This window comes from Limulus polyphemus, unplaced genomic scaffold (genome assembly GCF_000517525.1).
Source record: "Limulus polyphemus unplaced genomic scaffold, Limulus_polyphemus-2.1.2 Scaffold1743, whole genome shotgun sequence".
NCBI lineage: Eukaryota > Metazoa > Arthropoda > Merostomata > Xiphosura > Limulidae > Limulus > Limulus polyphemus.
Genome location: NW_013667353.1, coordinates 187,885 through 203,036, shown reverse-complemented (window position 1 = coordinate 203,036; position 15,152 = coordinate 187,885). Strand labels below are relative to the sequence as shown.

General features: G+C 33.5%; 1 protein-coding gene across 1 annotated transcript in view; it reads right to left on the bottom strand.

The window, feature by feature from the left end:
• Positions 1-15,152, bottom strand: part of LOC106464789 (tyrosine-protein phosphatase 69D-like) — a gene marked incomplete at its 5' end in the record, with an annotated part of 195,354 nt that overhangs the window by 16,987 nt on the left and 163,215 nt on the right. Inside the window, 7 exons of the mRNA XM_013924947.2 lie at positions 462-616; positions 3,535-3,663; positions 4,171-4,305; positions 12,134-12,210; positions 13,396-13,486; positions 13,754-13,866; positions 14,042-14,139. Of these exons, the coding sequence (XP_013780401.2) occupies positions 462-616; positions 3,535-3,663; positions 4,171-4,305; positions 12,134-12,210; positions 13,396-13,486; positions 13,754-13,866; positions 14,042-14,139 (798 nt within the window). The remainder of the gene's footprint in view (positions 1-461; positions 617-3,534; positions 3,664-4,170; positions 4,306-12,133; positions 12,211-13,395; positions 13,487-13,753; positions 13,867-14,041; positions 14,140-15,152) is intronic.

Below are 15,152 nucleotides of genomic sequence, written 5' to 3'. Positions count from 1 at the left end.
ATATTCTACCTGGTAATAGTGATGTCTTACCTATAAGATATTTAGCTAATAGGTGGTATGGTGAATCTCTGTAGTTAATTATGGGATGGAGAGGGTAGCCTTTCTTGTGGATTTTAGGTAGAACAAAGATACGTGTATGATGATGTACTGTTAGTTGTTTGACTGTTTATTTTCCAAGTTCTTTTTGATATTTCCTGAGAAGTTGGTTAACAAAATCTTCTGACACAATTCACAATGGAAACCACTTAACTTCACCATAATAATATATAAAGTAAAGGAACTCGCATGTTAATAATATTAGAAAAACACATCTGGAGAAACAAATGAATTGCCTTCTGATTGATGGATAATGTTCGCTGAACTACCTTATTAAATGTAATACTAAGAAGTTTCTACTGATGTTAGCAAAAAAGAAAAAATTCTTAAGAACTGAAAAAAACTAACAATAATCAGACACTTACCTACAGTGGACTAGTAGGGGTCCCCTGTCTGAAACATAATGCTCATTTACTCTTTTGATGAAGCGTAACAACCAGGAAGGTTGTTCTGGTGCTAAGAAATCTTTCCACAGAACAAAATGAAACTGCAGAATTTCCCGCTCATCCATGAATCCATCCTAAGAAAGAAAACTAATAACATTAGTCTTAACACTGAGACACTTAACATTATATTACACTTGGAGATTTGTTAAAATTTAGAATAAATTTGTAGCTCTACTTGCTTTAAGCATTCAAAAATATTCTTGCATTGATAATATGTTCAGTTATGTATTTCCTTTAACTTATCAAAATATTTAACTATTAAAGTTAACATGTTCCTTACCTGAAAAGGTATTTCCGATAGATAATGTTGACTTTCTAGACAATAACTTACCTCTTTACACAGTTTAGCTAGAATTCAATGTTGGAGTAGTAGAGGGGCTGGTGCAAATTTTCCCTAAATCAGCTCCCTTTAGAAACTTCCCCCCAAAAAAAGCCCATGCAGTGTGACATTTGATGATAGGGGCTTCATAGAGACATATTTGTGGGAGACTACACCTCATCTTTGCCCCCAAAGGAAAGGGGGAAGAGGTAAATTAGCCTCATATGTTGCAGAGCTGTTTGACTGTTTGAGCACACAATCAGTCAGATGGTCAACATAGTGTAATTAGAGTGTGTTCAGATCATATCTTGTGTGCTCACCTCAACTCTACCATCAAACTCTAGAGCCAAGTCTCCAGCTGTGGAAGGAGGACACACTGATGATACAATATGGCTTTGTATAGTGTGTGCTCATATCAACACAACCATCAGACACTCCAGGACATACTACAACTGCAAGAGGAGGGAACCATAGATATGTAATTTGAATTTTTACAGTGTGTGCTCATCTCGACTCTACTGAACAGACTCTGACTGCAGGAGGTCACAAAAAGCATGAGGTATGTATCAGAGGAATGACCTACACAACACTGACAGTGTCATCACCACTCCATTTCTCACCTGTGAGGATCATTTATGGTCTACCATTCCAGTGGCCAAGAAATGGTAAATGGCAAGGGTCTCCCATGCTCCACTCGATGAATGGGGGAGAATTTGCATTGTAAAGACCCAGAGAAATGCCCAGATCACCATCAGACTTTCAGCAGGAAACCCTATTTTCAAAAGCCAGTAAACGTGAGCCAGAGTAGTGGGCAGAACATTTTCTTGATACTGACTTTTTCCATGATGTCCATGGGTATGATCTGGATTGTACAACTGAGTGAATACACATACACACTCACCAAGAGGAGCACGCCACCTCACAGTAGACACAGGTAGTGCCAGGACAAATGATATGAGCATTTTCCCTTTACCTTGGCTTGATGCAGATTTTAATTATACTTTGGAAGGCAACAAAAGCTACCTGGTGGAATCCTATGAAATGAAAAAAAGGGGTTCTGAAAGAGAAAAAATACATATCCTTCTCAGAGACAATGGGGCAATTGAAGAATGGCAACCTGTGAAAGCTGAAAGCCATCAGGACACAAAACAAGCAGAAGGTGTAGAATCATCCACATGCCCACCTGGACGAGCTCATCCTAGGGCTGACAAAGAGATGCAAGAGAATGAAAAAGGTAATGAATCAAATGTGAATAAATGTGATTAGTTTGTAAACATCCACATCCTGAGATGAACCTACCAAATAGAGAGATTGACAAAACCATCTAGTAAGAGCAGAAGGAGAGAGAGAGGATATTATCCCAGAAAAAAACACTATGTTTATATGAAGAATCAGTACAACTACTGCTGTCAATCATGCATACCTGTATATGTATGAATTTATTCATATGTTAATGAAAGGATATAAGGACACTCAGTTCATTGTCAGCTATATAGAGATTTTTTTCTTTTTGTCAAAGAACCTAGAAAGAATGACAAAAACACATTTAATAGTGGTTTGGTAGCAAAGAATCTATGCAATCAAAAGACCAATGTGTGTCATTCAGTCTGTGTGTGTTTGTGTGGTAGCTAGCATGGAAACCCAATATTCCTACCGGCTAATTTTACAGTGGTACTTTTTTGCTTATACGAGTGCAAAACTGAATTATTCTATACAAGTGAAAACTATGATGTTTATGATATTAACTTTAGTAACATAAACGAACATGTAAGGAAACATATTAAGTTAATCCTTTACCTTTCTGTGACTTATAAATAATGCAATACCATTAAATTTTAATATGAATTTCAACAGGTACCTAAAAGATAAAAAATTAGGCTTAATGTTTAAATACGCTTCGTATGCGAAGCACGAGTTTACCCGTTATATAATCTATTGCAATTAGCCGTAATAGTCACTGTTACAACTTCACTGATTTTCAATGCTCTACAGCTAACACATCGTGTAAAAGAAAATAATTAAAAATTTCAGATAATATAGAAATGTGATTTAGACACATATACGAATAAAAAGTTTACAAAAGATACATAATTACAGTTGATTTTTACACACCTTGACATCATACTTTCAAAAATTCACTATTTTATCAATGCTTCTTTATCAGTCAAGAAAAAATTCAAGTTCTTAGTCAAAAATGGCAATTATCCACAGAGACAAATTGTTTATACAAAAAATGTGTACACATTTGTTTATAGTCATTCCATATTTTTAAACTTCTTGACTTTCAATCTAAATACAACTCCATATTCCACTTAGCAAGTTTTTGTTTCATTCATGTCCAACTACATGATACAAAAGCATTATTTAAAGAATTTATGTATTTAAAACATACACTCCCCTCTCATACCTATAGTATTCTACTTAATGCTGCATATGTGAAAAACTTCTTTGAGCTTTGGTTCAGGTGGCATAGCACTCTTTATTTGTGAGAGATTGAGGATTCAATCCTGTCTATATACCCATTTTTTTTGGAAACAATGTTTCACTAGTCAAATAATGTTAGTACATAATCATATGTGCAGCATACGTTTATATTTTAGTAGATACATTATGATGACCTTTTTTTATGCTACACTTGAAAACTTTTCACAAGGACTAGATAAAATAACTTACTTTTTTGTGCTGGACTTGAAACTTTCTAACTATATAATCTGAATATTTTATAGTGCTGATCACAGTTACTGTATACAACTTCTCCACTTCTTTAGGTTCATCATCAGACCAATACTGGGCACACTTAACCTTAAGTGGAAGATATTTTTCATTATTATTTAAAATACATAGTCCATCGTCAAAGAGAAAAATAATTTTACTTTTGTTACTGAAACTAAGTCACATGTTTCTAATATATCTGAATTAAGAAAAACTGGAAATAAATAGAAATTTTTAACTTTAGCTTATTATGTAAAAAGTCCTTAATTTTTTTTCATATTCATGTTTATTCTTGACCCACAATGACAGAAACCTTAAAAAACAGAACTTATTTTATTAAAAAAAAAAAGAGAAAGTTTTATGTAATCAACTCACAGATTTTATCCAACATATTATTTACGGATATTAATAAGAAAACTAATGTGAAGTAATTATGCATAAATCTTTCATATAGAATAAGTGATAACATAATTTCAATTAGAAACAAAACTTTAGAATGAAATAATCATTCAAGCTTCTCCAAATCACTCAAAAAATTGTATGTAAAATCCTTGATAAAAGCTTGTGGTATATCAAAAAAAATGTATCCATCCTTACTTTCCCATGTTCTTCCACTCCAGTAAGCATAACTATCACAGTTACTTTGTGTTCCCATATCATCTTCCAGAAGTCAACCACAGTACGTTCAAGAGGCCCTTGTGCACAGATGAACATCTTTCTTCCTCGATAACCCTGAAGGGAAGAAAGTGAAACAAATCAAACTGTGAAATGTTCATCTTGTTTAGTTTTTGTTCAAATGAAAAAAAACTTATTATTTTTGGGAAAAGAAAAAGTTTCCTCACTAAGAAAACAATGTAATAATTACATCAGTCAGCATAATCTTGTAACAATAATAATGTATGAGTATAACATGCTGAGGAGTACTGTACAGTGTGTTAAAATAAATTCAATGGCGCTACTGTTTAACACAAATAGCTATAGTGAGTTTATGTGCTATGTCATAACAGAATCTGTTGAAAAGTATATGGCAAACAAATTAAAGTGAAATGATTTCTCCTTCTGAAACAACTACTACAACATGTTTATAAAGACAATTTCAATACTGTACAGGATCTGTTGAAAAGTATATGGCAAACAAATTAAAGTGAAATGATTTCTCCTTCTGAAACAACTACTACAACATGTTTATAAAGACAATTTCAATACTGTACAGGATCTGTTATACTCATATGAATTCAAAATCATACAGAATTAAAGAAAAGTATAAAAATGTCTCTTCTGATAAGAGTGCACAGGTTATAGCACTTAATCTTTAAATGTTTTTTTTAGATGCTCTTGTTTATACACAAGTTTTGAAGCTGTCACTTTAATATTGTTACACATTGTAAAACTTTTCCAAATGTACATGCTTATACAGAAGCAGTGTGCACTTCAATCCTTAGAAATATCATTAATACTGAAATTATCTGCACTGTACGATAATAATATGTTCCAGTCTAGTGATGCCTTTGGAACTGCTTTCCTTATCACTGATCATGTTCATTCTGATGACAATGATAACCACTACTGTTTGACATTGTAATTTTCACTGTAAAAGTTTCTGCAAAAGATGGTGACATTAGTCGTAGATAACATTTCTTGACAAGCTTTTCACAGACCCTCCACTGTATATAGCTTCAAGCTCCCAAAACCATTTTCACTTTTAAAATTTCTGAAAAAGATGTAACGTCAGTTTTAGTCTATATTTCTTGACAATCCTCTCACAGACCCTCCACTGTATATGGATGCTAGTTTCCATAACCAATTTAAGCAGATCAAATGCAAATAAAAACTTCTCTGGAGCTATATAAGGGGGGCTTAACATATGTGTGTTGTAGAATGAGATTACTGTAATTCCAGTTGTTTTCTTAGCTATTTTTTTTCACAAAACAACTGTTCTAGCAACTAAACATTTAACACTAAGCTCCTACTTTTAAACATACTAGTTGATGGTATCCGTTAAACCTCTTGCTATGGGCTCTGTGGATTATGCTGACCTCCTGATCTTAAAGTGCCCATCAGAGTTTCCATACTATAAATTTCAATTTGTTTCATTTACCTTCACAGAATTTGGCAAGCTTTCAGTAAATATTACACAGCTTTTGTACACAAAAATAAAATTTTTAATTAAGTATTTTTCCGAAATACTTGTCCATAAATCCTGCCCACATGAATTCAAATCTGTCCTTTACAAACACTATATTGATGACACTTTCTTGCCATTTCAACAATCAAACCACGTTTCCAGGTTCCTTTCTTACCTTAATTCCCAATACCCCAATATAACATTCACTGCCAAACTTGAGGAAAATGATTCTTTACCTTTCCTAGACGTCAGGATTACCAAAGAAGGTAAACACTTTCCTACCTCTCTTTATCATACAATAACTTTTACTGGCCTTTACACCAACATCAATTGTTTTATCTCCAACTTCTTCAAACATAATCTGGTTATATTATTGTTGAACAGAATTTCTAATCTTTGTTCTAATTATTTTATTTTACATGAAGAAATTACCCTTCTACATAAACACATGTTAAATAATGGCTATTCGACCAATTTCCTAACGAAGATTACATGCAATTTCCTAAACAACAAATTCTGACTACCAGCCAATGTACACACTGTCCCCAAATTTCACCTCATTATCTCCCATCCTTTTATGGCTTAGCAATTCCTACCAATTAAAAAACAACTCTCTTCCCGAATGAAAAACTTCTATTCTCAGTTTCAGCTTAGAATAATATACAAATCTAGCCTCCATATTAAACACTTATTTCAGTACAAAGATCAAGTACCTAAATTTCTACATTCATGGCTCGTGTATAAATATATGAGTAGTGACTGTACGGTCATGTACAGAGTCTGTGAACATTTAGGAGTATCTAACAGAACCAACCATCCACTACTTAAACCCAGTCACTCAGCCATTTGTTTACATTCTAAAAACATAGGTCACAATATTTCATTTAACAATTTCTCTATCATCACCACAGGATCTTCAGACCTTGACCTTTACATTAAAGAAAGTCTACTCATAGCTAAAGACCACCCGACCCTTAACAACTCACAAAGCTCTTTAGATCTAAAATTGTTCTAAATTTTCACACTTAACTCAGTTGTTGTGTAATGTATATATACAAGTTATAATTTTCCTAATCTGAAAATGTATTTCTAAATATAATTACCTTCACTGACACTTATAACTATTTCTCAATCTTCATCTTTGCCATCTAAACATCGTATTTGCTTGCTCTCATCTTTATATCCCACTTGACTGCCCTCGGCAATATCTAATTTGCAAAACTTTACACCAGCCCTCACATGCCCTCTATACAGGTACTGTATATAAGCACTGTATGTCGACAATATAATCACTTTTTTGAGACCTAACCCATCTCGGTCACTAACACTGGCTCTTACTGGGGAAGAAGGGAGGGAAAGTTTCAGTGGAGGCAAGTATGTTTGGAAATACATTTTCAGATTTGGAAAATGATAACTTCCAAAAACATACACACCTCCACTAACACTTATAGCTAGAATCCTACACTGAGAAGGTGGAGGGGCCAGTGAGGGCATAGTTCATACAGAAAGCGTCTGCACATGAGAGGTGGTACCCAAGTAGGGAAAACTGCACTACATCCACAACAGGTATGCTCTATACCCAGAACTACAGAAAAGTGAAAAGGGTGGACTATTACACAAGTAAATATGATGGGCCACTCACAACCATGCAGCTGAGGTTCCATGACTCGGGGCTGGATTTAAGGGGTCATGGTACCCATATCCCCCATTTATGGCAATGGCAGTTGGACTGCAAATATATACATATCTTTATAACAGGATCCCAACCAGCAGCCACGAAATGATGTGTTTTGAACAACCGGATTGACGAAAGAAAGAAAGCAACACCAAAGTGGATAATCCTTCTGATCAACCTGAAGAAGTCCAAAAGGCAACATCCCAGGCTTGGATTGACGGGATCATATTTACCATACTTCACAGAAGGTCCAGAACTCATCCAGTCTGGATTTACAAATAGGTTGGTCCTGCTACTACCGACATCTGGGAAAAACTTTCAGGGACCAAAAAGGTGCTGACAAGAGAACCCAACATGGGGTGAAATGAAGCACAGACAAAAGTCGGGGTAAGAGATGAATAGGAGGAAAGGCATACAAATGGAATCCTGTCCTGTCTTGACTGAAAGCATCTATCACCAGAGCTTGTGGATGTGGAATAGGAGACCAGAACTGAAGGCTAGCATTCCAAAGGGTTGCAAAGGTGTCGATCATTGGAGAGCCAAACTGAGAACAAAATCATTGAAAGACCACCTGATGGAACATCCATGCTGGTGGAAGAATCTGATGAGGGTCAAGAAAGGTGATCTGCTATCGAAATCATAACCTCTGGCATGAAAAGCCAAATGATGGATGTCATTGGAATGAGCCAAAAAAGAAGATCCAAAGCCCAAAAACCAAGACCTCAAGAATGAGAACTTCCCTGACGAGGAAGATATGAAACCACTGTGGAGTAGTCAGAATGAATCATGACCATTTTCTTATGCAAGAGAGAGGAAGTCCTGAAATTATCATTAGACGTACTGCAAGAAGTTTGAGAATGTTGATATGCAGGGTAGATTCATAGTCTGTCTAAATACCCTGGAATGCCTACCCCAGAAGAAAGGCACCCCATCCATGAAGAAATGGATTTCTACTTGAGGAGGTGGTATTCAGACCCTGATATTCGTGTTGTTCCTGTCTAGCCACCACTTGAGATCTGCAAATTGGGCAAGCAAAGAGACTGTGTGATCCAAAGGATCAGCTTGCATGAGCCACTGGCCATGAAATGACCACTGAAGGGATCTTATATGGGCCTGATCCAATAGTATGAGGGATTTTAGGGAGACCCAAATCCCCAAAATAGAAAGAACCATCCATGCAGTGGAAGAAGGTGACATAAGCAAATTCCTGACAAACCCTTTCTTAGTGTGAAGTCTGAGGGGAGAAGGCTTTGCTCTACTCAAAGTGCATTGAAAAACACCCCAAATGGACCATGTATGGAGTTGGTGAGAGAATGGATTTTTCCAACCTGATATTAAGTCTGCCATTCTGGCATCGGAAAGGAGAATATGTGAATGTAGTGTGGCAACATCCCAGGGTGGTGCCAAAAGAAGTCAATCTTCCAAATAGTGATGTGTGCACAGACCCAAAAAAGGAAGATGCTGCTCAAAGGCCCATACTACTCGTCAGAAAACATATGGTGCCGAAGCAAGTCCAAACAGGAGAAGTGAAGTGCCATTGAAGTTGAAGAAAAGATTCCATGGTGACACAAGGAGGCTGTAGGAAGAGATTGAGTCGAGACAGATTGATCATAAGAAGCCAATCTCTAGTGTTCATGGTCACCAGAAAATGATGAGAATAGAATCCAGGATGAATGGGATTGACCTTCTGAATGGGTAGACACCGATGTCACTGGCACCATCCCGACCTTCCGAAGATCTCCACGAGATGCGAATGATCGATCCTTCAGAATTATCTGTTGGAGTAGAAGAGAGGCGAGCAGCCAATGATGATAAAGAAAACTACAAACATGCCATATAAAATCGAGCTTCGAAAGTTCTAGGGACTCCAGCAAACTAGTAAGGCCAAAAAGGGGGGCACGAAGAGGAGTATCACAATACAGTAGTAAGAGTGAAATGAATCTGTGAAAATGGAGATCTGGTAAGAGAGATAACAGGTTCTAACCTGAAACCCCATAGATCCAACAACAAATCCAACTGTTGAGTGTCAAAATCTACTACAGCCAGACAATGATAAGCCAGGGCATGTTGTTCTGATAAACGAGGGGAGCAAGTCATAGCAATACTCTCTCGTAATTGCATTGCAAACATCCCAGCATACACAGCAATATTAGGGGAAGAACTAAGTAATACCCCAGAGATCTATCTGAAAACAAGGCAGGGTAGATTCAAAAGCAAGGGGGTGAATCCCCAAAGCTTCAAAAACTCGGTGTATAGTTTTGCAAATTAGATAATGCTGAGGACAGTCGAGTGGAATATAAAGATTGGAGCAAGCAAACACGATATTTAGATGCCAAAGATGAAGATCGAGAAATAGCTACAAGTGTCAATGGAGGTATGTACGTTTTGGAAACAATGTTTCATCCATCCATTATTAACAACAAAGTAAACTAATGATTACATTATTATTTTATAATTTTTAGTAATAATCATCTTTGTAACACAATTTTCAGATTTTGCCGAGGATGGAATAAGTTATTCCGAAACATTCGAACCTTGTAAATAAAATGTTTTATGTTTTATCAAGCGTCTTCATCTTCATTATTAAACTTCAGTTTCCCCATCATGAATCCATTACTTGTCCATAAATATATGGAGTCAAGAGTGTTGACTACTATGAGTGCAAAGTGATTTTCATGTTAAGATTAAAACTACTTTTCTTTATCTGAAAATTGTGAAACCTCATTTGAGTAATCTCTAAATCATTCTAAATAGTTATCAAATATCTTTTTCCGGTAGATTTGATCTCTTATTTTTTTTCTACCCTTGCTATTCAGTCAATTTGACCAACCTCATGATCAATTTTAAAAAATAGGAAATAAATCTAAATTACTTTTTTTTTCTTTCTAGAATGACTGCAAATTGTCATATGAAATGATTTTTTCTAAATAGCTGAAAGCTCATAACAGTATACATCTGTTTATACCTAACTTTATTGTTTTATTACCCTTTGAATCACGTCTAACTGATAATCCTGCCACATAAGTTACAGATTACTTGGCAAATGTGCAGCTCATGCTATTGTATCAAATTATGTAACACATGAGCTGCTCAAGAACATACCTTGTGAATAATTTATTTTATTACCTACCGAGTGCCCCTCTAGTTTTTATTATTTTTCATTATCTTAACCAATCTAACCTAATACATTTCTAATTTTGAAATTTCAGTCACTTTTATAATAGCAAATAAAAAATACACAGGAAAAACAAAAAATATAGTACTTACCCAGGTCTTTTTTTTTATTGTCAACTGTCAATGAAACTTAGGCCTAGTTTTTTTATACTAATGATATTATGGTAATTTTTTTTATTTAATTAAATAATGCATTTAATAAAACAAAATAATAACACATAAAAAAGTAAACAATATCCTATAACTATCATAATTTTTCTGGCTTTTTAACTATGCAATAGAGCCTTTATAAAATTCAGATAAGCTTGTTGATATGATTCCTGTGAGAAAAACTTTTGAACTGGAAGCAAAATAGACAATTCTCTGTAGAGAAAACAATGTAATATAATATGTGAATTGATAGATTAGTTATAAGTAATGTAGTATAAAACAGAGAGAAATGTTGGTAATTTGTGTAACAGAAGATGTAATGGGTGGGCGTGGCAAGGTGGTCTGATTTTCTAGTTTATGTTTCTCTATAAGAGTGAAGGTAATAGTTATATTATAATAAGTAATTTATGTTAAATTCTGGCTTTCTTGGAGGTGTGGTAAATAAATTAGAGAAGAGAGAGAACACCTAGAGAGCAAATATATCACAATTTTCATACTAAGAAAGATTAAGGATTTTTTGAAATATTATCTTATAAAATTAAGAATTAAAACTTGTATAATACTAAAATTTGATTAATTAGCTATGTTTAGATGCCAAGTTTATTCATAAACATTGATAATAAAGTAGTTTAATTAAATTTGAATGTAACTCTTTAAAAAGGTTGTGACTTGGGTACGTTGATCTGCCTATACTGAGAGGATTAACTAATTAAGTACTTGAGTCTTTAAGTTCACAGCTAAATGTCTATAAAAAAATTAGAAATATTTCCTGTTTCAGGGTCTTTTTGTATCATCCTTCTCATTAAAGATTCCTAAAACAAAATAGCCCAGTTACCATAGAAAAAATTACAGTAATCAAGTCAGTCAACTCTGGGTGATGCAAACCAAAAGTCAATAAAAAAAGTGGAAATGTACCCTATCCCCCCCCCTCTTAGATAAAACAAATTAGTTCATGTTCATCAATACATAGTTTCCAGTTACCATACACAAATTTATGGTAATTGAGGCAGCCAACTGTGGGCAATGGAAGACAAATATTTATAAAAATCCATTCTATTTCAGGCAAAAGTCCTAAAACTAAATAGCCCCTGTACACAGTTTCTAGTCACTATATCAAAAATTACAGTAATCGAGCCAACAAACTCTAGTTGATGGCTGCCAATACATAACACAGACACACAATTTATTATTTTAATAGCAAGATTCAAGAAGCCATGTTGTTGTAACTATACGTTAGTTTCCAGTAACATGGTTAAGTAGATCAAAAGCATAAAAGTCATAAGGAGACTTGATAGGTGTTTCTTGAATAGAATTGCTGCAATTCCAGTTTCTTTCTCACAAAACAGATGTTTTGTCACTAAGCATTAAAGTCAATTATAACACAAGATATAATTATTAGAGACTACTTACTATTTCATTGTTGAATATTTTCTTACCTCAACAAAGTTTGCATTGATGTAATCTGAACCTTTAATACCATCTTCAATAGGAAGCTGGACTCGAGTTTGATCAACTACATGCAAAAGATTAAATGGGAAATAACTTTCATTCTGAATTTTCAATGCAACAATGCAAATAAAAACTGGAACATTTCACTACTGTTTCTAAATGTTTTTTTAACACAATTTTACATACAAATTTTTGCTTGTGATCATTAATGTTTTACTTCGTTTAGTTTATAAATTTCTATTACAAAATTTTCTATCAAAATAAGAAATGTGTAATCTGACACACCAGCTGAAAGCTGTAGTTTCAAGTAAGATCAGAGGTGATGTCTGATGGAGTTAACAATAATGTTTGGTGGGGATCATGAGCCAGTATGTTTTTTAAGTTGACAGTAAAGTCCAAATACATTTTTAATAGTTATTCTGTTATCATGATCTCTTAATTTTTTAAGATGAACATAACAAACAGCAACTTTCTATCCAGCTGACATGAATTTCATGCATTTGATTTACAATTGAAGTTCTTTAGAAACAACACTGTAAGTATAATTTTCTATCACATTTCATTACTGATACAGAGCTACAATTAAAAGTTAACACTAATTTGAAGTACATCAGTGTACAGATTTTTAACATAAGTTTATCACATTTATAGATAATAATAATAAATTGGGTCACAGTGTAATTCATAAAGTAATCAACAGTATTACAGAAAAACATGTCTATTTAAAACAAATGCAAAACTGTTCTGTAATTTGATTTTGAATTTTCAGACACAGTTAAAAAACATCAAAGATTTTTGAATAAGATCTTAAACTAGTTATGAATACAATTGTTCTTTTAACCTCTATATCTCTGACAATATCTAGAGTATGAAACCACTGACTCTAACATCAAAGGGATTATATTACACATGACAAGCATGTACGTATATGAGGAATGTAGACTCTACATAAAAACGTGTTCTTGTCAACCTACTGAGACTACAATTTAATTAGGTGATCTCTGCAAGAATTTTACTTTAATGTATTACTAACGCATATACTATTTATGAAACTGTGGGTGTTAGACCGTGATCCTTTGTTGTTGTTTTTTAACACAACCAAACAACAATTGTCACAAGTTTAAAACGTTGGATATTCTAACAAGAACAGCTTCATTGTCAAAGATATAGTCACAACTAGTTAAGATCTTAACTGTTAGGCAGTTCCAAAGGATATTTTAAATAATCTGACAGAAAACTGACCACTTACAAGCTTTCACATCAGGGTATCTGTTTTTACACAGGTTTTCTGGATTATCTGAGGCATGATTTGTCCTATCTTTGAATTTCTCTGGTAAGGACTTGAGAAAGCATAAAGTTTTATAAACAATAGTAAAAATGTAGTATTAAAGTATAATACAGTGCTGTAATAAATTTGAAAGTTCACGGCACAATAATGTACACTATTATGAAGCTTAGGGTTATTTTTTTACAATTAACATACTGCTGAACTGTTTTTTTGAAAAACACATTAATTATATAATTATAATATCTTTTCATATATAAGGTCAAAACTCATGAACACAGGTGAAATGCATATTATGTTGTGCTATTTCTGTAACTCTTACCTCAAACTCATGTTGAAAAAAAAGGTCATTATCTTTATGTTTTTCCACATAAGCATTTGGCAGATCATCAGCTGATACTGGACCAACATAGGACAGCTTTGATGAACGATTTCCTTGAAAAAATAATTACTTATCATTCAAATGTTTTATGAACCAATGAGTTAAAATTTACATGGGAAAAAAAAATCTCCATCAATACTGATTAAGAGAGAAACACATGATAAATATACAGAAATCCAAATTATACCTCAATAAGAAAAAAAGAAAAAAAAACAGCCAACTTATTACCTTTAGGAATGTGTCCATTTCTTTGAATAGTTCTGCGAATTAGTGCAGTCAGACCTATTCGATCTCCTTCCTCATCATACACGTGATTATTTTTTCTTCTGAAAAATATACAATTTTAGACTTTGATGATGAGAATCTACCAGTTTGACAATACATTAAGTTTAAAAGTATGATCGATAAAAGATAAGAAATGAATTACTGAAATCATGCCTTAAACATTATGTTACAGTGGCAAATATATAACAAAATAATTTAGCAATTTTGTGTTTATGAAGACATTGCACTGTTCAGGTAAGGCCTAATATAAAATGTGCAAACACATGCTATCACATAAATAATCTGAATTATATCACTTGAGAGAAAAAAACAATTTCAGTACAAGATGAGCCATTAGTTATACTTCAAATGCACATACAACTTTATTTACCAAAGTTTTATTTGAAGTAGTTATATGAACCACAAAATTATATGAAAACACATCAGCTTTCATAACCACTTTCATATTGCAATTTCAAGAAATACTAGCCTTCATGAACCAGCTAGGTCATTAATAGTTGGTTAGGCTCAAACTAATTCAAAAGGAAAGACTATAAAGAAGAGTATTTAAACACAAATTACCTCTTTCATCACTGGGATTGACCTCGTAACCACTTTGTGCTTGTTATAGTTTTCACACTATAACTTTTAAATTAGTAAGTGAATGTTAACAAAATTTGGCATTACAATGCTTTCATACACAAAATATCAAATGTTTTTATTAAGTCTAAAGGTTAATAAAGTAATGTGTTTTTCATGTGTTTTTTTTTCACACGTTGCCTATCTATCATGCAAAGTATTATTCATTTTAACATTAAAAATACTTTTATGCATCAAAACATTTTTAAATTTCACATGCAAAATCTTTATAATGTTGAGATAGCTATCAAATGTTTCTTAAGGAAAAAACTTTATATTTTATGTTATTTTCAGTAATTAATCTCTGTACGGGTTCGGTAGATTTGACCAATCTCACTACTACCATAACAAATTAGGAAATAAATATAAATTATGCCTCTTTCATTCTATAATGAACACAAATTATAACACAAAAACATAAATCTTTAAACTAAAT